We start from the raw sequence: 26,769 nt of genomic DNA, 5'->3' as shown, positions 1-26,769 counted from the left end.
ACACACACACACACACACACACACTACCCTGTCTTATAGGAAAGCATACATTATGAGCACTGCCAGGATTTTTATTTAAAGTATTTTTTTTCTATCATAGTGCTATTTTTGCAGTGCCTTTGGTATGCAGTCCTGCCTGTCTTCTGCTGTGACCATGGTCCTGCACCACTCCGAAGCTGACAATTCCCTGTTGATGTACATGGGCGCAACTGTGCTCTATGGAGGGACAATTCTTTACAGAGCCAAAAAGAACCGGGTTGAGAAAGCCATCCCTTTTTTCTGTGGTCTCGTCCTGCTTATCGCTTTGGAAATCTTGTGTTTTACCATGCTGAGAAGTTATCTGGGCTTGAGTTTGTTCTCTCTGGCGTGTCTCATCTTTTGCATTTACATACCCGCTCGAGCGATGCTGCCTGTGGACCACAAAGCAGTGCTCATCACAGGTAAGAAGGAACATTTCGGCTTTTCTATAACTCAGTCAAATGTCATCTCTTGAAAGAGGCTGTGAGATGTGACATTGCTGAATTAGTCTCCGAGTCTGAAATCAAACTGTTCCAACTGCTTTGCATCCCCATGGCTTGCATCCTTTCAGTTCTTAGCAGGAATTTCCCTACTCCATCCATTTTTCTGAAACTACCTTTCTGTGCAAAATAAGAGGCCTTTTGCGTCAAAGAGAAATTATATGAGATTTCTGCCTTCTTGACTTACAGCACAATCTTATGCATGAGTTCAGAACTAAACCCAATGAGACCTTCTCCTAAGTCAGTGTGCATAGGGTTACTGGAGTCATAAGCTGTGAAATGACTTATTACTGAGATTTTTGTGGGCTTTTTTCTCTTTTTTTCATCACAAAATGATAAGGGACTTACCTTGGGCGAATCAATAGCACATGCAGGTTTGTTTCTGCAAATTTGAACAAAAGAGATCCAGGGAACACAATTCCGTTTTTGACATGTAGCTCTAAATAATCTTGATAAATTGCCCCAAAGAACAAAATGTCATGGGTGTGTAGCACCTAGATACAAATTGCTTATTTGTCTGCACGGTGTCTTGCCAAAAAACAACAACAACAAAACGTTGCTATTCTTTGGCTGAGGTAGTGGCAGAGGGAAAGAGAAGGAAAATTCATCAATGGTCTCTAAACATAATGGCCATTCACAAAAAAAAGTAAACACCTTGACAGTCCTTACCTATGAAGATTTGTATAATATATTCTGCTTTCTGCGTTATGTTAAAAAGTCAAGTTGCACTCTCCTTTAACAATATATCTTGCTGCTTGTTTGGTACAAGTGATCTCTCTCTTCCCCCCCCCCCCCTCAATTTAAGAGGTTTGGCACTGAGTCACTGACACTTGTAAATGTGATTATTTTGTTTTGGTGGGGAGGCTTGCAAAGTAACTGAATTTTGACTGGCACACATTCTCAGACCTAAGTGTACAAACAGATGAAAAGAAAATCACGTTCACAGCACATTCCAATTGCGACATATATTTCGGCCAAGTTCTGTCTGGGCCGTGTCTTGACGACAATCCTTTGAAATGTAGTAGAAAAGCAAGATGGGAACAGACTGGGAGAGCTAGGGACATATTCAGAAGGCACACACTTCAAACCAGTCATAGACAACAGTATAGATTAACCCACATTGCACAAGATGAGTTGCTGAGGAACTTGGTGTGGGAGAGTTAATCCTTCCTTTCCTGAGGGAAATCCCTCATGAGAAGCTGGAATTTGCAAATAGGGGGAAATCCCCCAAATTGGCATCAGGATTGCAGCAGATAAACAAAAGGTTAATTCCCCCTCCCAGGCCTGCTGTGAGCCCACAAATGAGCACCTCCCTCCAGCTGATGCCACTTGCATTTAAAAACAACATCTGCACTCAAAATGCAAAGATACATCCCACTTCAAGCGTAATTTGGCTCCCACTTAACAGGGACAGGTAACAGAAAAGGGACAATTGAAGAGTATGCATACCAACTGCCGTTTTCAAGAACACCCATCATCCATGTGCTTTTTTGCAAGAGAAATCTGTGTAATATCTTACAACCAGTTCTTCAGCATTAAATAGCCATTAGGAGCAAACACAGCCATATGAGACTACTGACATTTGCCAAGGAGTTGTTCTATAGGAACAATATAGCTGACCCTGAAATTGCAATGGCTTCATTTATGCCTGGGATTCTTGGGGACCAGGTCTGATTTATTTATTTATTTTCAGCCCCAGTATTCAGTCTTGAAGCATAGGAATTTATTAGAAAGAGTGCCTCTAAGCATGCACCAAGTGCCTTTCCCCCAGCAGAATTAACACAACAGTTCTGGGACTGCTGCCCCATCCACATACGCACACATTATTGCAACCTCATTCACAAGAGGTGAATTTCGGGGGGGGGTATCAATGATTTTTTGAGTGTGAAAGGAAGACTTTATGACCAGAGGTGCTACTTTGGGCAAGAAACAGCCACAATCTATTATTCCTCACACACGCACACACACACACACACACACACCACCCTCCACACACACACACACAATTCCCCTCAGAAAGATGCTACATGGTGACATAGAGTCATTCTGAGGAGAATTGTGAGGTTAAAAATGGTGGCCAGAGGTGGTTCCTCCCATCCCTCTACCCCCATTCAAGTCAAACATTCTACTCCAAGAGCCTTTGATTCCATCTCAGTTTTGCTGACAGGGCCTCTGTTGTGTAAAAAAAAAAAACCCCACACACTCCTCTTGGCCTCTCAAACCCTCAGGTTTTTCTGCTGTTTGTTGCAGATAGCTATCATTCTGGCACAAGGGATGGGAAGCCACTTCTGCCTGGGGAATTCTGAACAATCTCCAAGAAACCTCCACACAGACAGGCAGATTTTATCGCAGACAAAAATAAATTCTCAAAAGGACTAATTGGATAAATTAGCACATTTTCATGCTGCACAGCTGCCTCAGCCTGGCTGGTGCCGGTGTTCAGAACGCATAACTACACGCAGCTCATTGCTGGATTTTTTACCCTGCAGGACCAAGATGGAAAGATTGTCATAAATAACTCCCTACAGTTCCGTTGGAAGCAGTGACAACAAGAACAGCAATGAACAAATCAATGCAATGATAATAGCAATAACTACAATTTTCAGATAAACAGTTCTCTAACTCTCTCTCTCTCTCTCTCTCACACACACACACACACACACACACACAGAGTCAAGGCTAGCATGAGAGTTTATACCACCCAGCAAAAGATCTGAAATACCCCCCCGCCCAAAGATACACAAGACATTTGCTTCTCCCAGCAAGATCACTTGCTTTCATGAACTTTACTCCTTCCTTCCCCAAGGTTGTTGTTGTGGTGGTGGTGGATATTTTTCCCTAACACCCTTGAGACATTGTTTTGCTAAAGCAAAAGGAGAGGCAGCAAGGAGATGTGAGTGTGGGTCTTGAATGAAATTTTTATCTGGATGGGGATTTGAACCTGCTTCTTTTACATCTATGCTGCATGTGCTTTCCATTCTGCTCTGTCACATCTTCCTACTCCTCCCCAACTGGTGATATGGATGGATGTGTCAACACATATTTGTTTATTGAATGGATTTAGATACAACCCCATCATAAGATTTAGATACAACCCCATCATAAGATTTAGATACAACCCCATCATAAGATTTGAGTTTACAATATAATAACAATAGTGTAATACAACACTAAACACAGACACGCATGCACACACACACACACAAATCATTAAGAATTGGGGGCGGAGACAGTATTAAGACAGCAGTTACTGGTATCAATAGAATTAAGACTTCCAGTGCTTTAAAAGGGCTGGGAGATTTATTTTTAAAATTATTTGCTTGGAGCCCCAAAGATAAAGGTTTAGGAACCAGGTGACTGTCCTTGGGGAGGATTTTTTACAACCTGGACACCACAACTGAAAACACCCTCCCCTTTCATCCCAGCAGCCTGCCCCAGATTCAACTGGAAACTGTACAGAGAATCCAGCTGCCAGGTTCTATCACACCACTTCTAGTTACTGTATGGTGGCCGTTTCTCCTCTTTTACGGAGCACTGTCCTCTATTTGAAGGGCTGCCAGAGGACTGTCCTCTCTTTTGAAGGTGTTCTGTATTTAAAGGGCTGCCCAGTCCAAGCTCAGATTAAAGATAAAGAACCATCAGAAGAGAGAGTTGGGCCTTGAAGTTGCCCATCAACAGCACCTGGACATCAGGTTGAGCATCAGGTCACCTGGTCATAGTCTTCCACACTAGTGTGAGATGTACTGTATTTCTGCTTAAATTACAATAATTATATCTACATTTGCATCTATACATATAAATTATCATATGCAAATTTTATGCAGATCACAGGTCTTCTGTTGTCCTCTTTTTTGGTATGGGTTTCCTCTGTGTTGACTACTTGTTAAGTGGCTGCCCTACGTTACTGTCAAAGGAAAGGTACTTGGCACATGATTAGATGCACTCTTACTAATGGCTTCTTATGCTTCCAGGGACTGGCACTGAAAACATTTTCAGGGCTGTGTGTTTCTTGATGCTAGCATTGCAAAGCCATGAAGCTTGTTTCCTGGCCCATACCTGGAGAGCTTTGCCCGTCACTCAGAAAGGTTCACTACAATGAGTTTTATGAATCCCAGGGATCAGTTATGTAATGATAAATGTTGAAATGCCTGTGCTCATCATGATAGTCCCTACAGCCACACCTCCAGGAAGAGGCCCAAAATGCAGACAGTTGTGTTGATCCTTATAAAAAACAAAACAGAAACCCAGTTCTAGCTAGGGATGTACGAATCACTTACCTGGTTCCGGTCGGGGCATCCGCTGGGGGGGGGAGGCGCTCCATCCCTCCCCCCGGAATCCTTGACGGAGGGGGAGGCGATCCGGTCTTCCCCCCCGGGATCCTGCCTGGCTGGCTCTGCTCCGCTGCGGCTCCACGGGGCAGCCAGCCAGGGCCGTCCGCAGCCGGACTTCCAGCCTCTGTAGCAGCCGCCATTTGCATCCTTCCAGGCTGCCGTGATAGGCTACGTAAGTATTTACATAGCCTATCATGGCATGCCCCCCCCAAAAAAAACAGCATACGCAAATGGTGGTAGCTATGGCGGCCGCCATTTGCATTCCCTATTTTTCGCCATTCTAACCTACGTAAATATTTACGTAGGCAATTACGGTGAAAAAAAGGGAACCACAAATAGCGTAGTGGGCGCTATTTGCGTTTCTTTCTTTTTTTTGCTGTAAAAGCCTACGTAAATATTTACATAAGATAAAACGGCGGGGGAAAAAAGAACTCAAATAGCCACTACGCTATTTGTGGTTCCCTTTTTTTTCACCGTAATTGCCTATGCAAAATATTTATGTAGGCTAGAATGGCGAAAAATAGGGAACGCAAATGGTGGCCGCCATAGCCGCCACCATTTGTGTATGCTGGTTTTTTTTGGGGGGGTAGCCGTGATAGGCTACGTAAATTCTTACGTAGCCTATCACAGCTCGAAGGACAGCAATGGCGGCCACAGCAGCCCAGCCACGGCCAGCCAGGAGACCAGCTGCCACCGCCGCCGCTGCCCCAGGTACGTTCCATCCAGGGGGATTCTGCGGGGGGAGGCGGGGGGTAGGAGGCCATTCCACCACGGATTCCGCTGCATCCATCCCAAGTAAGTTCCATCCTGGAGGATTCCGTGGGGGGGCGGGGGGGCAGGAGGCTGTTCCGCTCACTGGAATCCATGGAGGAATTCTCTGCCATCCCTAGTTCTAGCACTTCTTATCTCCACCAGGAACAGGTTGTCTCTAAAGCTTAATTGCCGGTTCAAGACCAACCCATCCCGAAGTACTTTGCATTACAGAGAACAACCATTGTTAGGAAAATTAATTCCCACCCTCCTATTGTGAGAATGTCACCTAAACTCAAAGGGAACAGGGAATACTTAGGGAGGTGGCAGATGACATCAACATCCCTGCTAAAAAAGAAGTGATGGTACTGTGTCCCTGTGAGCAGGGATGCCTGGTTTTTGTGAAATCCGCCCCATGTGTATTTTGTGGATCATGTGGTGTCATCCATTCCAGCCTCCGTTCACAGATGGGTTCTTTTTTTTTAATTATGCAGAAAAATATGCAAATAATTCCATAAGAGGGTTTGCAACATAATCTAATATGCAAATTAGTATGTAACATTTAGCATACTGTCCCCCATTCCATTCAACTTTTCCCCATGTATATTTACCAGTCTCAGCAGAAATGTGTGTATTTTCTTATTAATACATTTGCAGAAATTTTGGAAAAGTAAAAAGAAAAGACCCCAAAGTCCATGGACTCCATGTGGCCAGAGGAGGCCGGTCTGCATCAGATTCCGTAGTGGGATTCTTAGAAATACGAGCTCATTTTCATCTGTCCCAAATTTCTCCAGCATCCCTACCTGTGAATACATCACTGCCTGGTTTAATGCAACTTTGGATTTGGTTTCTCTTTAGGAAGCGACTGTGGCATTGGACATGAACTTGCAAAGTACCTTGACCATTTGGGATTCACTGTGTTTGCTAGCGTTTTAAATGTGAATGGGCCTGGTGCCGAAAAACTGAAGAAGAGCTGCTCAGAGAGGCTTTCTGTCTTGCAACTGGACATCACAAATTCTGCACAAATTAAAGAAGCTTATCTTGAAGTACGAAGGAAGTTGCAAAATGCAGGTATTTTGGAGTGTGCAGTTCCATGATGCGTATCATAAGATTCATTCTACAGCTGAAAGGAAATTTCCCAAAGTCCCCAAAATGTAGGTTTTGGATGTTGGCCTCAGAATCTAAACAGTCATCTCTCAAAATCAACATCTGACACCAAAATGTAACCCTTTTGCTTGGCTAAATGAATGAGAAAAATTAATATTCTACCCTCTGTTGCACGTCTGCTTTCCAGCTCCTGTCAACTGCTATCTGTTGCATGTCAGAAGTCATCAGCAGCTGGCAACTACTGCATGTCTGCAATCAAATATTATCAAATCCTGGCAGCTGCTGTATGTCAGCTGTCAAATATTGTCAAATACAGTGAAATATTGATATGGCAACTAGAGATATCAGAGAATTCCACCACAGATCTCGATGAGGCCGAATGCCAGTGCATTCGGCCCCCCCAAATCCATGGTGGAATGAAGCCCCTCGCCCCCCCACAAAAGGCGCGCGAAATGGAGCACTTACCTGCTGCCATCCGCGCTGATTTGCGAATCATTCGCTTCTTCATTATAGCCATGATAGGATACGTAAATAATTATGTAGCCTATCATGGCTAACGCAGGGACGCCATTTGCGTAGCCTGTCACGGCAAAAAAAAAAAACCAAAACAGCAAATGCAAATGGTGGCGGCTACGGCGGCCGCCATTTGCATTCCCTTTTTTTTTGCCATTTTACCCTACGTAAATATTTACGTAGGCTATTACGGTGGGAAAAAAAGGGAACGCAAATGGCATAGTGGCCGCCATTTGCATTCCCTTTTTTTCACTGTAATAGCCTACATAAATATTTACGTAGGCTAAAACGGCAAAAAAAAAACGAACGCACATGGCGACCCCCGTAGCCTCTGCCATTTGCATCCGCTGCTTTTTTGTTTGTTTGTTTTGCCATGATAGGTAGGGATGTCAGAGAATTTCACCACGAATCTTGGGGAGGCCGAATGCCAGCGCATTCAGCCCCCCAAAATCGGTGGCGAAATGGTCTGCCCCCTGGCACGGGACTTACCTTGGGCGAATCTCCCTGGTGGCGGCGGCGGCAGCTCCGGCGGTGGTTCGGCGGCAGTTCGGTGGTGGCGGCGGCTGCGGCGGCCAGTCTTCCGACTGGCTGCCGCCACCGCCGCCATTTCAAAGTTTAAAACAAAAACAAAAAAAGTGATAGGCTATGTAAAGATTTACGTAGCCTATCACGGCTGAGTTAAAAACAAAACAAAACAAAACACCGCGCGTACAAAAATGCAAATAACGCAAATAACGTTCCCCTTATTTTCACCGTAGTCTATGTAAATGTTTACATAGACTAGACGTGCCAAAATAAGGAACGCAAATGGTGGCTCCCATGGGCGCTGCCATTTGCATATGCGTGGTTTGGGGTTTTTTTTAACTCAGCTGTGATAGGCTATGTAAACATTTATGGCTGACTGCAGGGACGCAAATGGCGGCGGCTACGGCCACCGCCATTTGCAGACCCGGCCGGCAGGATTCGCAGCGGGAGGGACAGGGCGCCTCCCCCCAGCCAGAATTTCGGCGGGGAGGGACGGGGTGCCTCCCCCCCGGCCAGAATTTCAGCGGGGAGGGACAGGACGCCTCCCCCCCGGCCAGAATTTGGGGGGGAGGGACGGAGCGCCCCCCCCACCACGAATCAAATTTCATCACAGGTAAGTGACTTTCGTACATCCCTAGTGATAGGCTATGTAAATATTTACGTAGCCTATCACGGCAAAATGCAGGGATGTAAATGGCGGCGGTTACGGCGGCCGCCATTTGCATCCCTGCAGGCTGTGCAGCGGCCGGATGTCCAGCTGCGGGCTGCCTCAGCTGGTGGCTCTGTAGAATCTCCATGGAGCGGAGCCAGCCGGAGAGAATTTCAGGGGGAGGGATGGAGCGCCTCCCCCCCACCGCGAATGTCATCCTTCGAAAAGGTAAGTGACTTTCGTACATCCCTAATGGCGACTAATCCACATCAACATTCATAAGGGAGATTGGGGGGGTATACATTTTAGTTCTAATTCCTTCCTTCTTGGGGTCTGCTGCTACTGTTTGCAAATATTTGTGTGCCTTTCTGACAGTGCAATCCTATAGATGTTTACTCAGAATTAAGTCCCACTGCCTTCAATAGACCCTAGTAAGTGTGCTTAGGATTGCAGACTCAATCCTTCTTCCTTTTATTTACCAATCTTCATTGAATGCAGGCTGATGGGAAGTCTGTGAATGCTGGAAGGTCTTCCAAGTGCAACTTCCTTATTCCTGCCTGACATATTTCATTTACGGAAATCTAGCCAGGTGGGATAAAGGGAAGGGTGTGGTAAGAAGAACTTGTGACGTACAAAAACAAGCCATTTGAATCCAGACAGTCTCGCTGACTTTTGACTTTTATCTCCTGTGGCAGGGACTTTTTTTTAACACACTTCTGTGAACTTCCTTCTTCCTCCCTGCCAGATCTTTGGGGCGTCATCAACAATGCAGGGGTCTTGGGATTCACAGGAGATGGTGAATTGCTGTCCATGCATTCTTACAAGCAGTGCATGGATGTCAATTTCTTTGGTCCCGTCGAACTGTCAAAAACATTCTTGCCTTTGCTCCGGAAATCCAAAGGAAGGCTTATTAACATTTCAAGCATGGCGGGTGAGTCAAGACAATGTGTTCATGCAATTTGTACATGTACTGACTATGATGTTGGGCTGGTTGCTCTCTCTGGACGTTCATATTTCTTATACATTGAAACTCCTATGCAGTGGGCTTCCAAATTAAAACCCCACTACTTCTGCATGCAAAACCTCACTATAATACTGCCAAAGTAATGCATATATCAGTGCTGGAATGCTTCAGTGATCTAACATGCAGGAACTCTGAATCTTGGCAAGATGGGGATGGTGCATTGGGGTGGGCAGATACATAACTGTCGAGGTTGCATCCCAGCCCTAACCTGGAATTATTTATAGTTGTTGGGTGTACTAGTCAGTGCCTGCTGGGATGGAGTCCATGTGGATAGACTCAAACACAGGGCTTGGTGTTTGGGATTCCATTATACCTTTTTTTCCCTCTCCCTTCACTGGGGGAGAAGGCAAATTGCCAATGGGAAGCAATGGAGAAATCCTGGATTTTAGCATAACTAAATACAAACACACGGGGCCGCGGTAGGGGTGGACGAAAGTCACTTACCTGTCGTCGAAGGCCGTTCGCGGTGGGGGGGAGACGCTTCGCTGCTCCCCCCGCGAAGTTCAGGCCGGGGGGGGAGGCTTCCCGCTTCGCCCGGCCGAAATTCAGGCCGGGGGGGAGGCTTCCCGCCTTGCCCGGCCGAAATTCAGGCCGGGGAGGAGGCGCCTCGCCTCGCCCAGCCGCGAACTTGAAAGTAAACAAAAAACAAAAAATGCCCCCTGATAGGCTACGTGACGATTCACGTAGCCTATCACAGCTAGATTTGCAAAGTCAGCCGTGATAGGCTACGTGAATCGTCACGTAGCCTATCGGGGGCGTTGTTTTTTTTTTCTTTCATAGAAATGGCGGCGGTGGCAGCCGGTCAAAAGACCGGCTGCCGCTCCCACCTCGCTCGAACACCCGCCGAACCGCCGGCCGGACCAGCCACCGGGAGGGACATTCGGTGAAGGTAAGTCCCGTCCCGGGGGGGGTGCGGGGGGGTGCGGAGGATTTCTCCCCAAAACTTGTTCGGGGGGCCAAACACGTTGGCGCTCGGCCCCCCGAAGTTTTGGGGAGAAATTCTCCGCCATCCCTAGGCCGCGGTAGCTTAGTGGCTAAGACGCTGAACTGCAGACTGGAAGGTCGGCAGCAGGACAGCAGTTCGAGACCCGAGTGCCGCGTGACGGAGTGAGCTCCCGTCTTCAGTCCCAGCTCCTGCCAACCTAGCAGTTCGAAAGCAAGAAATTGCAAGTAGATAAATAGGTACCGCTTCGGCGGGAAAGGTGACAGCGCTCCGTGCACCTCGGTGTTCAGTCATGCCGGCCACATGACCACGGAAGCGTCTTCGGACAGCGCTGGCTCTTCGGCTTAGAAACGGGGATGAGCACCGCACCCTAGAGTCGGACACGACTGGTGGGGACACCTTTACCTTTACCTTTAAATACAAACAATGTGGTGTTGTGGTTAGAGTGTTGGATTAGGACTGGGGAGACTTGGATTCTAGTTCCTGCTTGACCATGAAGCTCACTGGGTGACTTTGGGCCAGTCACTGACTCTCACCTTACCTTCCTCACAGGGTTGCTGTGAGGATAAAATGGAGAGGAGGGGGAGGATCATGTATACCTCCTTGGGCTCCTTGAAGGAAAGGAGGGATATAAATGTAACAAATAAATAAACAAGTATAATTTGCACTGTTAAACATTCAAACATGCAACATGTCTGTATGTAAGTCAGTGATGGCCAAGATTCTGGTTGAATCTGTATGCTAGATTCTGGCAGTGAGCAGGGCATGGGAGGACTAGAGCATTTAACTAGATGAATCTTAGCTGCAATTGGAAGTATGTTGTTTTGTGTGGCTTTGGGGGATTTGGGGCTGGAAATTCTAACCACCCTCAGCCACATTTCTATCTTGAAATTTTAATAACAAACTGCATTGTAGGGCTGTTGTAAGGCCACACTGCAGCCTTTCCACCCAACCTAAAACCAACTGACCAAGGTCACAATCCTATGCATGTTTAGACAGAAAAAAAGACCTACACCTCCCAGCATGCTGGGATTGCGCCTTAAATAACATTTTCACATGAAAATGGACTGAGTTAGAAAGAGCCTGAACTGCTGTCTTTACTGCTGTCTTTCCTTTCTGAGTACACATGCCACTGCCTGATTGGAGCTATGCTAAAATTCCTCGATTATTCCATTGATTTCCATCCCACCTCTGCCCCAGGAGGGACCAAAATACGCCTTCCAGTGTGAACTCAGATGCTCACTGTCTGAAATGGGTTGCTTGGCTCCAACCACCCATTGCCCTGCCACACCAGAGCTGGCAAGAAGCGCACCCTGGCCTCTGTTATCAGCCAGGGGAACTAAGGACCACTGGATCATGTGGGTTGGGTGTGTGTGTATGTATGTGTGTGTGTGTGTGTGCACACTCACATGTGTACGTGCATGTGTGTGAGTGTGTATGTGTCTTATTGCAATCTTTTGTAAGGTACTTCGATAATCATTTGGTCAAAAAGTGGGATACGAATTTTATAAATACAGACATACATATTTTTTTCTTTGTCTTTACGGTGGAGTCATGCTGAGATCTAGGAAAGCAATACTGCATTCTTCCTTTCTTTCTTTTTTCATTTATCATAAATAAATAAGTTTTGTAATATAAATAATATAAATATAATATAAATAATAAAATAAAATAGTATTTATAAAATAAATATTATAAAGGACTAATAGGCTGCCTTTTAGGAAAAGCCCTCCCAAGGCAGCATGCAAAATTAAAACCATGAAAACACAATACAACAATGATAATAAATAAATAAATAAAGCATCTTCCATTAAAACCAGCTAGCACCATCTGCACAACAGTTCCCAATAGACTAACTCAATTATAGGCCAGAGTGAATAGATAAGTCTTTAGGTTTTTGAAAGCCTGTAATGATGGGGATTAATAGATGTCCATTGGAAGTGCATTCCACAAGATGCTAATGACAATTTTCTTCCTGTTGTTTGGATCCAAATATGTTCTGTTTGTAACTGAACATCCTTATCAGCACCCTGTGCTAAATTATTGTTTATCACTTTAAATTTATCCATCATACAGCAGTGTGGCCCTAGCTCAGGACTGGAACTTGTGCTTTGCATGCAGAAAGTTCAAGGTTCAATCTCTTGTATCTCTAAAAAATGTTTAAAGGATCAGGTAGCAGGTGATGGGAAAGTCTACCCTACCTCGAGTACCAGGCAAATTGCTGTCAGTTAGGGAAAATCTATATCTATTATCTATATCTATATCTATATTGGGCTCGGTGGGATAAGGCACCCACCTATATTCCTAATTGATATACAGCTGGCTAAAAGAAAGGTAGTTTGTGGATTATGTAAACCAGGGGTGGGCAACTACAGGAGGTCCAGGGGAAATTTTACCCCACACACACACCCCTCCCCTGTGAGCCGCACACCATGGGGCACCACATTGTCCATAGGGTGTCCCCCAAAAGATTATAAAAATTGGCAGTTAGCCACCAGTGTTTGGCAACAAACCACATAGCACTCCACCCCTAAAATTGTTTAATGTAGCATGTTTGCTAGCTAAATTTGACCCTTTTAGAACTTATTCTGCATTCAGCAACATGAAGGGAGGAGGGCAGCTGCAGCCAAACTGTGGGTGTCAGGAGGCTGCATGTTGCCCACCTCTGTTGTAAACTGTTGAAGGAAGTTTACCAAATGTATCACTTAAAATGGGACGCCCTTTGGTATTCATAACACTACAGCACAAGATGTATTCCTACAGTACAGAAAACAGTGTGCTAGGCATCTTTAAAAATTCTCACCTGTCTTGGGGGACCTCTAAATATTTCTCATAATGGAAACATGAGTCACTTCAGGCACCGTCGTACGGTAGCCGAGGACATTGTTTTTGCCCAAATATCTTCAGACTGCGAGTTTCTTCCTGACAACCAGGATTGATGAAGACAGGTTAAAACAAGGCAATTGCGGACTTGTTAAAAAATGTTGCCTCGTCTCCTCTCTCTGCTGCTTTCAGCTCTGTCTCCAACATGGCAGGCGGCCAATTGTCGATAATTGAAATGGCATATGCATTTATCAATTTCAGCAGGTGAAAAAGCCGGTTTGTCAAAAGTGTCTGCATCACTTAGGGGTTACAACAACAAAAAAAGTAGTGGGGAAAAGAACCAGCTGAGAATCTTTGGAATGACAAGCTGATAAATACGTAGAGTCTTGTGGCCACTAGAAACACTGACTATTTTCCTATTGTGTGTGCCTCCTGATCTGGCTATAGCCTATATTACTGTAGCTGTTACTGAACAAAACTCACTGCTGTGCTGCCCATAACACCCCACTGGGGCTACCATTCCCCCTTCCCTGGGATCTGCCATTACAGCAGGGTGGGGAACCTCAGGCCATGGGGCCAAATCCAGCCCTCCTCCATGGTTCTCCACATGTCCATGTCCTGATTTCCCCAACCATCAGTTGTTTGGGGATTGTCACGTTCCTTCGTCCTCTCCCTTCACAATCAACACACCCTAGGAAACAAGACTTCAGGCCAACACTGCTTTGTTAGTAAACGACTAGCTTCTTTACAAATGCAGATTCTAGGAAACTTTCAGACTGCATAGAAATAGCTAATCCACACATCTAAGAATATGAATAGAGGAGACAAAGTTGAAGTTAGAGAAGTTGCCAGCAGTCTGGGCATGAACCTCATGACCAGACTTGCTTGGCAGGATGCTCCTTCCTTAGGGTGGCTCCTTCCTACATTGGCTTCCACGAGTGGCCGACCTGGGAGAGCGTCTCAGCCCTGTCCCTAAGTATTCCCACTTCACTCTGCGACGGACCGTAGCATCCCTCAAGTCATGCCCCTTGCCCTCCTCCTCTGCAACTTGAGTTCTCATGGTGGAGGAATGGTGGAGCAGTTCAGGCTGGGCCATCAGTCTGTCAAGGTCTTGGGAAGAAAGTCTTGCCATATCTGGGCTCACTAGGGAGGGTGCCTCCCTCTGTTCTTGCTGTTCCCATTCTGATTGTGAATCTGAGCTGTCAGACACCTCCACAAGGTCAGATTCATTCCTAACAGTGGTTTCCCAGCTTTTGTGCAGCTTTTCCCCCTTTTCAAAAGGTTTAAATGCCTCCCCTAAGGCTTAGGCACTGATAGTAAAAGCTTTAACCTACAATATGCTGGTGGGGGTTTAGGGGTGGGTTGGTAAACTTTGGGCCCACCCCTTTTGCCTTTGGCCCCACCCCTTGCTTTCAATCCCACCCACCACTGGAATGCTGACCCTCACCCTTAGATTAGAGTGATATAACATTGTCACATAGCGCCTATGTGGAGTAGAGATGCTGGAGAAATTCGAGATGGACTAAAATGAGCTTGGATTTCTAACAATGTGACCTGTGGAATCCACTGTGGAATGAACCCCCTCAGGCTGCACAGAGTCCGTGGACCATTGGATTTTTTTTAACTTTCCCAAAATTTAGAAAACATGCACGTTTCTGCTGAGGAAAAGTTGGATGGAGTGGGGGATAATACACTAAATGTTACATACTAAGGTAAATTATGTAAATTCTTATGAAAACGCTTACCTAATTGTTTCTGTATTTTTCCGCTTGATGAAAAATAAAAATATTTGCATCTGTCTGTGAGTGGACAATGGAACAAAAGGCACCTGACTATCACAGACGGAGTGGATTTTACACAGTACGTACATCCCTAATGGAGTGACAAATCTCTCTGTTTCACTTTCCATAACATTCACATTTTTTTCAAGTGTAAGTTTGTTCCATTCTATCAGTTTGGGAATGGCTGTTTGTTTGTTTGTTTTAAAAAACTCAGCAGAAAAACCTGTATGCATTTTTCTGGGGAGAATATCCGTATGCAGTTCCTGCACTATATGCATTTTTGCAAGGATATTCTCCTAATAGACTTCTCATCTTTTTGTACACTGTTTTCCTTAATGTACGCATTTGTATGATGTTTCTCTAATGTATGCATTTTTTCATACACTTTTGCATCCAAGGACTATATTGCTATATTCAGACAGGTGCGAAAACCAAAGGATAGCTGTGTTCTAGTTTGCATCTTAATTTGGGAAGTGTGAATTAGGTCGGTTCATATTACAATTTGAACCAAATGGATTTCTTTTCCACCCCTAGTAGTGCCACACTGGGGGGATTTGGGAAAAGAAAAATTGAGGACACTAGTGGGGGTGTCCTTTATGTTTGGACAATTAAAAATAACAATCTGAGGAGAATCGAATCCTTCGAAATGTGGATATACCGACGCATGCTGAAAATACCGTGGGCTGATGGAGTAACACATGAGGACGTACTATACATAGTAAACAAGTAAACGGAATTGGTTAAGACCATCGAAAGAAGAAAGTTACACAATACCTCAGTCATATTATCTGAGGCGGAAGATACGCCATACTCCAACTCATTATACAAGGGAAAATGGAAGGAAAAAGATCAATAGGAAGAAGATGGACATCATGGTTAAAGAATCTGAGGGAATGGTTCATCTATACTTGTATTCAACTATTCAGAGCAGCAGCAGCATCAAAAACAAACAAACAAAACTGTAATGATAGCTAACATCCGATAGGAGATGGCACTTTAAGAAGAAGAAGGGGTCCAGGCAGTGGTGGTGTGTTTTGCCTTCATTCTGACTTTTGACCCGCACCCTGAAAAATTGCCCATGGTTTTGCCTCTTTTCATCTCCTGTGCCTCCACAAAATTGAGCTGAAACTGAAAGATGTTCAGCTCAGCACTGAGTGTGGATTGGTGACTAAGAGACCATGCTGCGAACCAGGGAACTGGAAACTCACTTTGGTCATGAGTTCCTTCCTTGGACTTTGGCATTATGAGTTCCCAGCCTTGCAATATAGGGATATTACCACTGACCTTCCTTACCGGATAGTTGTACATGCTACAACCCTGTTGTGTGCATAAGGCTCCATTATTACTACTATTATAGAACCATTACCTAAATGGGTTAGACACTCTGAGCAAGATGTAAATGCTAAATAGTACTGTTATTCAAAGGACTTCACATATACTGATATGTGGTACCCACTTCCCTGGGCAGTGAAAATTTCTGGAGGCTGTGCTACCACCATCCCTTACAGATGGCCATCCAGCCTCTGTTTAAAAATACCTCCAGTGAAGGACATCCCAAGACATCCTGAGGCAGCCTGTTCCACAGTTGAACTGGTCTTATAATTAGGAAATTTCTCTGAATGTTTTCCTGGAATCTGCTTCCCTGCAATTTACGCCCACTGGTTCTAATCCTTCTCTCTAGAACAACAGAGAACATGTCTTCTCATTCTTTGGCTGGACACGGAGCCCTTCAGGTATCTGAAAATAGCTACTGTGTCTGCCCTTTAACTTGTGTTTTCTAGGCAACACATACCCAGCTCTTTTCAGTAGCAATGTGCTGAACATTTTTCCCACATTGTCTTCAACCATTCTCATTCAATTTGGTAGAATAGAAATTGCTTTTGAAAAGAAATTCAGCAGTGAAGAAATTCTGGAGACATTTCTCATGGGTTGAGTTCGGGATTCATGAACTTACCACCTTAGGAGGTGGCTGAATAAGGAGCACGGGTGTCCTGTTTCTCATTGTACAGTCATCTCTCTGGCAGCCTGTGTCCTCCTCATCTTCCTACACTTCAATTAAAACCCAGTTTAAGGCATCATGAGGTAATTCCTCCCATAGGGCTTTATCAGATCAGGATGACGTAACTGAGGAACCCCTCTCCCCTTCCTCCCCCTGCCTGCTGTTGGGACACAGAAGATCTCAGTTCTGCTTTATGCAGATGATATGGCCCTCATTTCCTTGGCTCAAACAGGCATGAGAAGATTGCTTACCAAATCTGAAATGAATTGCAAGCAAGAAGGCCTATCAATTATAGTAAGTAAGACTAAAGTGGTTGTGCTTGGCAAGAGGCATGATCAGCATAGATGGGCTCTGGATGGACACAAGATGGTATTGAATGGGGTGCGGCTGCCTCTTGTGGACCAGGTCCACAGTCTGGGGGTCATTTTAGATGCCCAGTTGTCCATGGAGGCTCAGGTGTCGGCAGTGAGCTGGGCAGCACTGTACCAACTCCATCTGATACGAAGGCTGTGCCTATACCTCCCTAACCTCTGCTCCCATCAGTAGTTCATGCCCTGGTCTCCTCTCGCCTAGGCTGATGTAATGTGCTCTATGAGGGGTTGCCCTTGAAGATGGTTCAGAAGTTGCACCTGGTGCAGAACATGGCGGCCCACCTGATTAAAGGCAGCTGTCGGCGAGATCACATCACTCTAGTGCTGAAGGAGTTGCACTGGTTACCAGTTGTTTTCTGGACCCAATTCAAAGTGTTGGCATTGACCTTTAAAACCCTATATGGTTCCGGCCTAATCTATCTTAAGGAGTGCCTCCAGCAATACCAGAGATGCCGCTCAACGAGATCGGCCTCGGAAGGCATTCTCTCTGTCCCATCAGCTAGGACAGCTAGGCTGGTGAGGATGAGAGAGAGGGCCTTTTCTGTGGTGGTCCCCCCTCTGTGGAATTCCCTCCCTAGTGACCTCTGCCGTGCCCCTTCTTTGATGAGCTTCTGCTGGGCTTTGAAAACCTGGCTGTTCAGGCGGGCATTTGGGGTGGGTTAGGGGTTGTTGTTGTTGTTTTAGAGCAATGTTGTTTTGTTTAGTTGACTATGTTGTATTTAGTGTTGTTATTTGTATTGTATGCTGCCTAGAGTGGCCGGGTAGCCAGCCAGATGGGCGGCTAATAAATCTAATAAAAAAATAAAATAAAAACAGTGTCGCTCATGTAAATATTTGGGGCTTCATTTTTCTGAAAACACCCTATGGCCCACCCCACCCCGAGGCAATTACATCTTTGGCCACCCACTCATTGGGGCCCATACAGAAGCTTTATCATACTGAAGGCCACCACTTAGTAGACGCAGTATTAAAAGTTTACATCACTAAGATTGTAACCCACCTTCTATATTGAGCAGCAATTTGGGGGAGTCATTGCAGAGATGAACTTCATGCAATCCAAAATAAGTTCTTGCAACTGCTTTTGGAAGTAGTGCATAGCACACCCGGTGCAATATTAAGGAGTGAACTAGGTCTTCCCTCTTTAAAAGCGTGCATACACAAATCCATCATATTGTATTGGAAAACGCTATTACTGATGCTGGCTTCTTACTTAGCAAAACTGTGCTTTTTCGATCTGCAGAATAGAGAAGGTTGGGTACAATCATGGAGATGTTTGATGCGGAGCTATTTGATCTCACCAGTAATGATGATGCAGGATGCATCTGTTCATAAGATCCGGGACATAATCTTTGCTGAAGATGCTAAGAGAGATTCTGAATATATAAAGAATTGTAAGTCTGCTATTTACTATGCCAAAATCAAGCTAGATCAGGAAAGGGCCACCTACCTGTGGGAATTAACCTTCTTGCCTGTAAAGCAAGCTTTACTCAGCTCAGATTTCAACTGATCCCCAGTGAATACCTGGCGGGCAGATTTTCTTTAAGAAGTCAGCAAAATATTGTTTCTGCATACGTGGATAGGGCCAAATTGAAGATGTAGTGCTTTACATTTTATACTGCCCTCTCTATAATTCACCTAGGGTTAAGTTCATTCTCCCTTTTCTGGCCTTCCTGGAAGGCCTGTCCCATGATCTTAAGATCAGATGGCTTCTGGCAGATATAGACAAATGCATCAATTACAAAGTAGTTCTGTTTGCACTAACCGCAGCGAGTTAGGAGTGGCCTTTCTGAATAACATCAGTGAAAAAAGCTAAGGGGAGTTTCATTTTCTAATTTAAACATATGCTTAAAACCGTTTATTTGTATTTTGAAGGCCCTGCTTGTGTTTTATTGGATTGATTGTTGAATGTTTTATAAATATGTTCTCTTGTGTTTATATTGTAATGGCCATTGGCTATAAGCAATTAAAAAAAATTAAAAAAAAAGATCAGGATGTACAGCCAGCCTGAGAGGCTAGCTGTGATTAGGTAAGTTCAAAAACAACACAAAATACATTTTAAAACATCCTGAATGAAGCAGAAAATGGGCACCTCTTTCATGAGGGGTAAAGACTTTCAGAGAATTGGACAGATTTTGGCAGAGCACTAACTCTGTCTCTACCTCATCCCTGGAGCTGGACACAACACTGCCCCCGCCTGCATTGTGGCGGATGCAAACTGGGCCCCAGCCTGCCAAGACAGTTGATGCTGTTGCAGCATGAAAACCTCCAAACCCCTCAGGAAAAAAGAAAGAAGCTGTCCTACAAGCCCTGCCAATGGGGAGCCCTACTTTGGAAAAACTGTTCAGAATTTTTCCTTCCCCTGGATAAATTTGATGCAATTGTCTCCCAAATTTCTCTGCCCGTAAGTAAGGTGGAGAATTTCAAGAGGGCATTTGCACACATCTCTACTTTTCAGCGCTTTCTGATGGACTTGCTTTGGTATACAGCATGCTCAGTTTGCCACAGTTTCAACCCCTTCAGTTCCTTCTTGTCTTTCCCCTTCCCCACATTACCGATATGCATGGTTGCATAGTTAAATGACTATTGAAAGCAAGTGCCTGTGGAGGTTGGTGGCTCAGATTTCGGTGGGGCCCTAAACCCATCCAGGTTTCCATCAGAACCAACCAGAACTCTAAAGGAACTACCCAAGGTGCTGACCCCTAATTGGGATGGTCTGGTTCACTGGTGGAGGTGTTTGGGGGGAGGGAGAGCGGAATAGCTCAGCTCTCATTTTGAAGCTAATTTAACCTAAGCAGGGGAGGAGGACTCCACCCATCTTTAGAAACTTGTGCAGTCTCCATTCCCCTGGCTGTCTGCATTGACCCAGTCATTACGATGGAAGAAACAGTTATTTCCTATGTGTTTATCACCTATGTGTTTATCACCCAACGCTATTTCCTATGTGTTTATCACCTTCTTTGAACCAGTTACTAACATGATGGTGACACACACACCCCACCTCATCCTCATCCAATTAGATGCCAAAATCCAGTTCCACTGGGGGCAGGGAAGAAAGAGGCTACCAAATCCAAAAAGAGACTACCAAATCCAGAAAGAGACTACCAGATCAAGTGCTGCTTCAGCAGTGGTAGCTTGTAGCTGGCCATGACTACACATGCTTTGTTTGTGGCTGCTATCATACGGTTCCTTCCATGCCTTGTATTTAACCCTCAGCAACACAAATCAACTCTGCTCTAATCCTTCCTTTTAAATCACTCACAGCAAGTCTCAGTAGCATGTTTCTGTTGCTCCCACAGGAGGGATCCCAATGCCTGGATTTGCTGCCTATGGAGCATCCAAAGCAGCCTTGTCTATGTTTTCTGGAGTCATTCGGCAGGAGCTTAAGAAATGGGGCATGAACGTAGCTGTTGTTCATCCGTCAGCCTTCAAAACATGTAAGGCAGTGACATTTCACATAGTTCTTTAACGTGTGTGTGTGTGTGGACCTTGTTAGAGGCCAATTTCTAAACAAATGTGATAGTATTGTTGTTGTTGTTATTATTATTGCTACATTTATATCCCACATTTTTTCTCCTGCAAGAAACCCAAAGCAGCTTACATGGCCCCCCTCCTCTCCATTTTACCCTCACAACAACCCTGTGAGGTAGGTTAGGCTGAGAGTCTGTGACTGGCCCAAAGCCACCCAGTGAGCTTCATGGCTGAGTGGGGACTAAAACCCAGATCTCCTGAGCCCCAGTCCAACACTATGCCACACTGTCCCTCATTCACCAGTGTTAACCCACAAAGATGTGTGAAACCTGCTTTTGCTATTTAGGATCCCAGATGGAGTTTGTTTTAGGGATAGGATGCATATGGCAACTTTCTAGGAGTTCGCCAATCATCTTTGGCTGGGGAAGGCATCATTAATTTCTTTGTCTATGGACCTGACTGGCCTCCAAGTAGTTGCTGTCTTTGTATAAATACAAGAGCAGTGCTCAAATGGCATCTTGAAATTCTCTACCCTATTGTGGGAGAATTTCCCTCCCACCAGGCCCCATCATTGCAGTCTTTTAAGAAGGCCATGAAAATGTATTTGGCCTTCTCCTGATATATTTTATGTTGTTGTTGCTTTACTGTTGTTTTTGTCACTGTTTTAATCACTGTTCTTACTGTGTTTTTGCTGTTATTACTATTTTTTTAATTACTTTTCAAGTCCATATCAGTTTTTATTATGTGTTTTATTATTATTGTACGTGGAGAGCTCCTGCCCTGAGAGGCAGCCAAGAGATATTGTAAGTAAGTAAGTAAGCAAGCAAGCAAATAAATAAGTAGCTCAAAAGATAGAACTGCAATGGCCATGTTCCAATCCATTACTTTAAAGGAAAATGCTACCTTATAAGCCCTTGCTCTGGCATTTTCTCTTGTTTCATTCTTGTTTGACTGATCTCTAATGTCAAATGAAGAAGCCCAGATGTTTATGAATGAACTGGTTGATCTTCCAGCTATCCAGGGAACTCCTGAGCTCTGGAATAAAGAAGAGCAGACCCTTCTGGAGAACCTCTCACCAGATGTGAAGAAAGATTATGGTGAAGATTACATCCTCGCCCTGAAGACATCTCTCACGTTTATGCCTTCTGTATCTTCACCAGATTTCTCACCGGTGCTCCGTGATATTTTACATGCATTACTGGCAGATTGTCCATACAGTTTGTACACGCCAGGCAAGAATGCATACAAATACCTCCTCATTTTTTGCTGTTCTCCGGTCTGGTTTTATGATTTTTGTGTGAGCAAACTGATGCCTATCCCAAGCATGCCCAGTGCTCTCAGAACAGCAGAGACAAAAAACAAGAACTTGTAGACAGATACAGGAGTACACACGCTTTCTACAACTAAGACAATCATGGATGAACTACTCATTGATTCATGGCCTTTGATTGCTAAGTTATTTAGTCAGTTGTGAGTGTTGGGGATCTTGGATCTTTTGATGATGATGATGGTGGTGATGATGATGATGATGGATGATCTGCAGCTCTTAAAAATACACTGGAGTGGAACCAAATTTTGTCATACTTAGAGTAGACCCATTTCAATGAACGGAAGTTAAGATAGTCACAGCTAGCTTAAGTCTCAGTAGGCAGGACACTGATTCCGGTCTCTGCTGATTTCTGGAAGGGGGCAGGTTGGCTCCGCTGACCTGCTGCCTTCCAGAAATGAGTGTTTTTCCACTCATTTGGGGGCTTGCCTCCAGAATGCTAAGTCGTCATTCCGCAAGTGGTAGGCACTGCTGGTGGACCAGAAGCAGTGGGGCTGACTGTGCTTGGACCAGAATCAGCAGTCAGCTCTGACAGTGGGTAGGCAGCCTTGGATCTTGCCCATTGATTTTAATGGGTCCATTGTCAGTTTGAGTAAATCTGGATTCAACTCAAAGGACGGGATAGAAGTGTTTAGCTTTTTGATAGGACTCTCTCATATTATTGCCCTGTACATTTAGCCCTTCTTTATTTTAAATTTGTTTGATACCTTGGTACCATTTTCATCATGACTAAGGCTGTACTGAAACTCCCCTTTGTAATGTTGTTTTTTTTTGCAATGCCCCAAATCTCTCCCTTTTCCAAAGATTTTTTGTCTCTGCTGCTTACCAAATTGCCCTAATTCTCAGTTCCCCTCATGACATCAGCAGTACCCTTCCAGATCTAATTGGCTACATGGCATTAGGATGTCATCCTGCTCACTAAAACCCTTTTCATGTTTCAGTGAAAATGTGCATGTGTTTGTAGTGCATGTGTGTGAGTGTGTGTGTGTGGAGTCAGGAGTTGCTCCTGCTGTCCCTCCATTCCTGATGTCCACGTGGTTAGCCAAAAATGTGAATAGAATCTATGTGCATACAATTTGCATATGCATATGCATGGGATCTCTCTGCACAGTCAGGGACCCTGAAGAATACAGGTTCCCTGATTGCCTTTACAGTTGTGTGTATGTATTCTGTTCAGGCTTTCAGCTGAACATGTAGGGGTTGAGCCGAGGGAACAGGGCCAGTGGACAATGTCACCCTCCATATGTCATTTGAATAGCACATCTGTGATCTCTGATTAGGCGAGATCACCCATGGAATTAATCCAAGCAATGGAGAGAAGCAGCACCCCAGGAAATGATTTTAAACATTTTTTATTATTATTTTTAAAAGGTGAATATTCACATAGAAGGAGAAATGCACATTGCACCAAAATCATGAGTTTTGACCCCCACAGTTGAAAACAGAGATGATTGGAGCTAACTTAGACATGACTGCATCACTGAAATCAACTCCTTCTTGCAGGAATTGATGATGGACAGTTGTACGGAAGCACTGCGGGAAGCAGAGCAGCTTCATCATTGGGCTGACAAATCAGGATTTTTTCTTAAGTAGTTTATCGCTGTCAGCTTGGAGATCTACTCCACCCACTGGGAATTCCTTAAGGGAAGTATTGCACACACATGCCTTGCTCATCCCAGGTCAAGGTGACCCAGATCAGCAAGGAAGTGGCATGGTTGGGTTTGTGCCAGTTTCTTTATACGCCATATCATGGATTGCCATCAGCCCATTGCTACTGAGTATGGCACCACAAGAAACCACAAACATATTGGACGTCCTACCCTCCTGACATGTTGAGCTTGACACAGCCCTCCAACCTGGGTCAGCTTGACATGGGCTGAACAGGACGTAGTCCACGGCCCTGCCAAGTTAGTAAATTGCTCAATTGCTCAAACCAAAGCAGGAAGATATTTAAAGGGAGCATAAGCTCAAAAAGCTAGAAATGGGAGTTTGCACTGCACCTGGACGAGTTCCAAGAGATGCTTGCCAAGCATGTGGATAGAAGGGTGCATCTGAACATGATTTGTAGGCACCCGTTGGCATAAATCAAATCTCAGCCACGGTATGCTGAAGGAGGGATGGATGTGTGATCACCTCTTTAATGATTCTTATTATGTGTTTTCTAACAGATTTCTCTGAGTAGGACTATCAGTGTGGTTTGGCCTCAGGCAACTCCTGGCCAGCATCTCCAAACTGGGGTGTGTGTGTGTGTGTGTGGAGTGTTTCCTAGCCTGTAATATTCAGGCAGGGATGTTTGAATCAGCAAACTTCTACCTTGTTGAAGTTCTCTGAATTCTATCTCAAAGCTTGTTCTGACCTGAGCCTTATCAGATAGCAAGCTTTGTTCTTTTATTTTCTTTTTCCATGAAAAGACAAGCATATTTTGTGCATATTTTCTCAAATGTACACATCAGTTCTGCATGCCTTTGAAGTGTATGTGTTTGTCTCCCATGGATTAAAGTCTGTTCTCTGCATTTTTCAAAAGTATGCATTTTTTCATGTGCATTTTTCAAATGAATGCATACTGTCGAACACATTTTTTTTTTCCTTTTGGTCCACAAATCACATTGCAAGATCAGAAGTGTATGGACTTACAGATAGCATCCAAGTCCATCCTAGGTCTGGAAGGTGTAAACTGGCTAAATCCTGATCTAAAACAAACTGGAACAGATTTCTCATACATGTCTGTATTCAGGTGATGTGTCTCCATGGGAGCTAACATTGCCTAAGATAGCTAGTCGATGTTGGGAGATGTCTCATTTGGATTGCCAGCCCATGTGGCCAGGGGGAGTGGGCAAGCTAGGTCTGTGTGTGTGTGAAAGGGATGTGTGATCACCCCTTTAATTGTTTGGGGAATTTTGAGGGAGAGACGATTATAGAATCATAGAATAATAGGGCTGAAAGGGGCCTATAAGAGCATTGAGTGAGTCCAACTCCCTGCTCAATGCAGGAATCCAAGTCAAAGCATCCCTGACAGATGGCTGTCCAGCTTCATCTTGAATGCCTCCAGTGTGGGACAGTCCACTACCTCCCTAGGTAATTGATTCCATTCTCGTATTGCTCTGACAGTCAGGAAGTTTTTCCTGATGTTCAGCTGGAATCTGGCTTCCTGTAAGTTGAGCCTATTATTCTGTGTCCTGCCCTTTGGGATGATCAAGAAGAGGTTCTGGGCTTCCTCTCTGTGGCAACCTTCTTCCAAGGACATGAAGAGTGCTATCATATCTCCCCTCAGTCTTCTCTTCTCAAGGTTAAACATGCCCAGAGAGGCACTAGCCTAAACTTGAGTTTTTCCCATATTTTCTCAACCATTTTCATTAAATTTGATAGAAAAGAAATTGCTTTTGAAAAGAAATTCAATGGAGGAGAAATTTCAGAGAAATTCTCAAGGGTTGGGTTTGGGGTTGTTGTGCTTACCTGACTTATGAAGTGGCCAAAGAGTGTGCATGAGTAGTTTCTCTGTCATTATGCAGTCATTTCTGTGGCAGCCTGTGGCCTCCTTCACCTTGGCAATCCGCACTTCAGTTGAAGCCATCATGAGGAAGACATCATGAGGGAATTCCTCCCATGGGACTTTCTCCATTCAGAATGTGCAGGTGGCCTGGGAGGCTGCAGAGCAATGAGAAGATGGGTAACAGAGAGAGAAAACGCGCACCGCACCTTCGGCCACCTCACAGTGATTAGATAAGCTCAAAAATACCACCAAAAGAAATTCAAAATTCTGCCTCAGAAAAGTGGAAGCCTCAGTTGATGCTGTTGCCACCTACAGAAGCAGTGCAATAAACCAAAACCCTGAAGGGAAAAAAAGAAAGAACCTGTGCTACAACCCCTACCAATAGTGAGTCCTATCCATTAGAAACTGTTGGAGAAATTATTCTTCCCTAGGAAAAAATCAGTGAAATTCCCTTCCCTCACTGGGAATAGGCTGGAGAATTTTGAGAGGCCCTTTGCACACAGCTCTAGTTGAGCTCTGTAAGCCAACAAATATTTAAGGAGCTATCTGTCTATGGAGATCTGATGGGGAAGTCATAAACTTTGTCTGCTTATGAGAAAGTTTACACCAGAGGTGGGAACCTCAGGCCCAGGCTCCCAATTGCCCTGCCAGGGGTCCCAGTCTGGCTCTGTGGGGTTTCCCAGATGGCCCCACTCCTCCTACTGGGCCCACCCTCTTTTCTCTAACCACCCAGCCTTTCTCCAATCTTGGTGGTTTGCTGGCTTCTGTGCATATTTTCCCCATTCTAAAAGGGGAAAATGCCTCTCTTAAGAATTTGTTACTGCCACTGGCAGTAAGGTCAAATTAGCTAGTATTGGGGGTATTTTAGCCCTGCCTCTAATTGCCATTGGCTCCACCCCTTTTGCCATTGGCCCTGCCCACAACTTGAATGCAGCCCCCAAGAGCTTCTCTGACATTGAATTTGGCCCTTGGGCTGAAAGACATCCCACACCCCTGGTTTACACTAAGCTTCCATCTATGCTCATACTGTATATTTATAGATAAAGGCAAATATTTAACAAAAATGCCAATATGCCTCTAATGACCTCCTTCCAAAGGAAACCAAACCTGGGTGAGTGGGCACACTGCAGCCCTGGAACTTCTCACTGCT

At 44.8% G+C, this 26,769-nt stretch overlaps 1 protein-coding gene and 1 long non-coding RNA gene across 4 annotated transcripts; one reads left to right on the top strand and one right to left on the bottom strand.

Annotated features, from left to right (window-relative positions):
* On the top strand, window positions 1-24,648 carry HSD17B2 (hydroxysteroid 17-beta dehydrogenase 2). Of its 2 annotated transcripts, XM_084812405.1 has the most exons (5): window positions 1-440; window positions 6,458-6,670; window positions 9,139-9,324; window positions 20,631-20,768; window positions 21,816-24,648. In XM_084812405.1, exons 1-5 carry the CDS (start codon window positions 125-127, stop codon window positions 22,172-22,174), a joined length of 1,212 nt encoding a protein of 403 aa, XP_084668531.1. In that variant the 5' UTR covers window positions 1-124; the 3' UTR covers window positions 22,175-24,648. The 2 variants fall into 2 exon arrangements, with proteins under 2 accessions (XP_084668531.1, XP_084668532.1); XM_084812406.1 differs by lacking the exon at window positions 9,139-9,324 and having other exon boundaries at window positions 5-440.
* On the bottom strand, window positions 21,523-26,769 carry LOC146338841 (uncharacterized). 2 transcript variants are annotated; one of them, XR_014784654.1, is made up of 3 exons: window positions 26,705-26,769; window positions 25,583-25,774; window positions 21,523-22,359 (listed from the first exon to the last, which is right to left on the bottom strand). It is a non-coding gene; the product is annotated as an uncharacterized LOC146338841 (long non-coding RNA). The 2 variants fall into 2 exon arrangements; XR_014784653.1 differs by having other exon boundaries at window positions 21,563-22,359; window positions 26,727-26,769.

This window comes from Heloderma suspectum, chromosome 8 (assembly GCF_057233095.1).
Source record: "Heloderma suspectum isolate Gila_16-S chromosome 8, 16-S_ref, whole genome shotgun sequence".
In the NCBI taxonomy this organism is placed as follows: Eukaryota; Metazoa; Chordata; class Lepidosauria; order Squamata; family Helodermatidae; genus Heloderma; species Heloderma suspectum.
The sequence above is the reverse complement of the archived record's forward strand: the minus strand, read 5'-3'. Positions and strand labels throughout refer to the sequence as shown.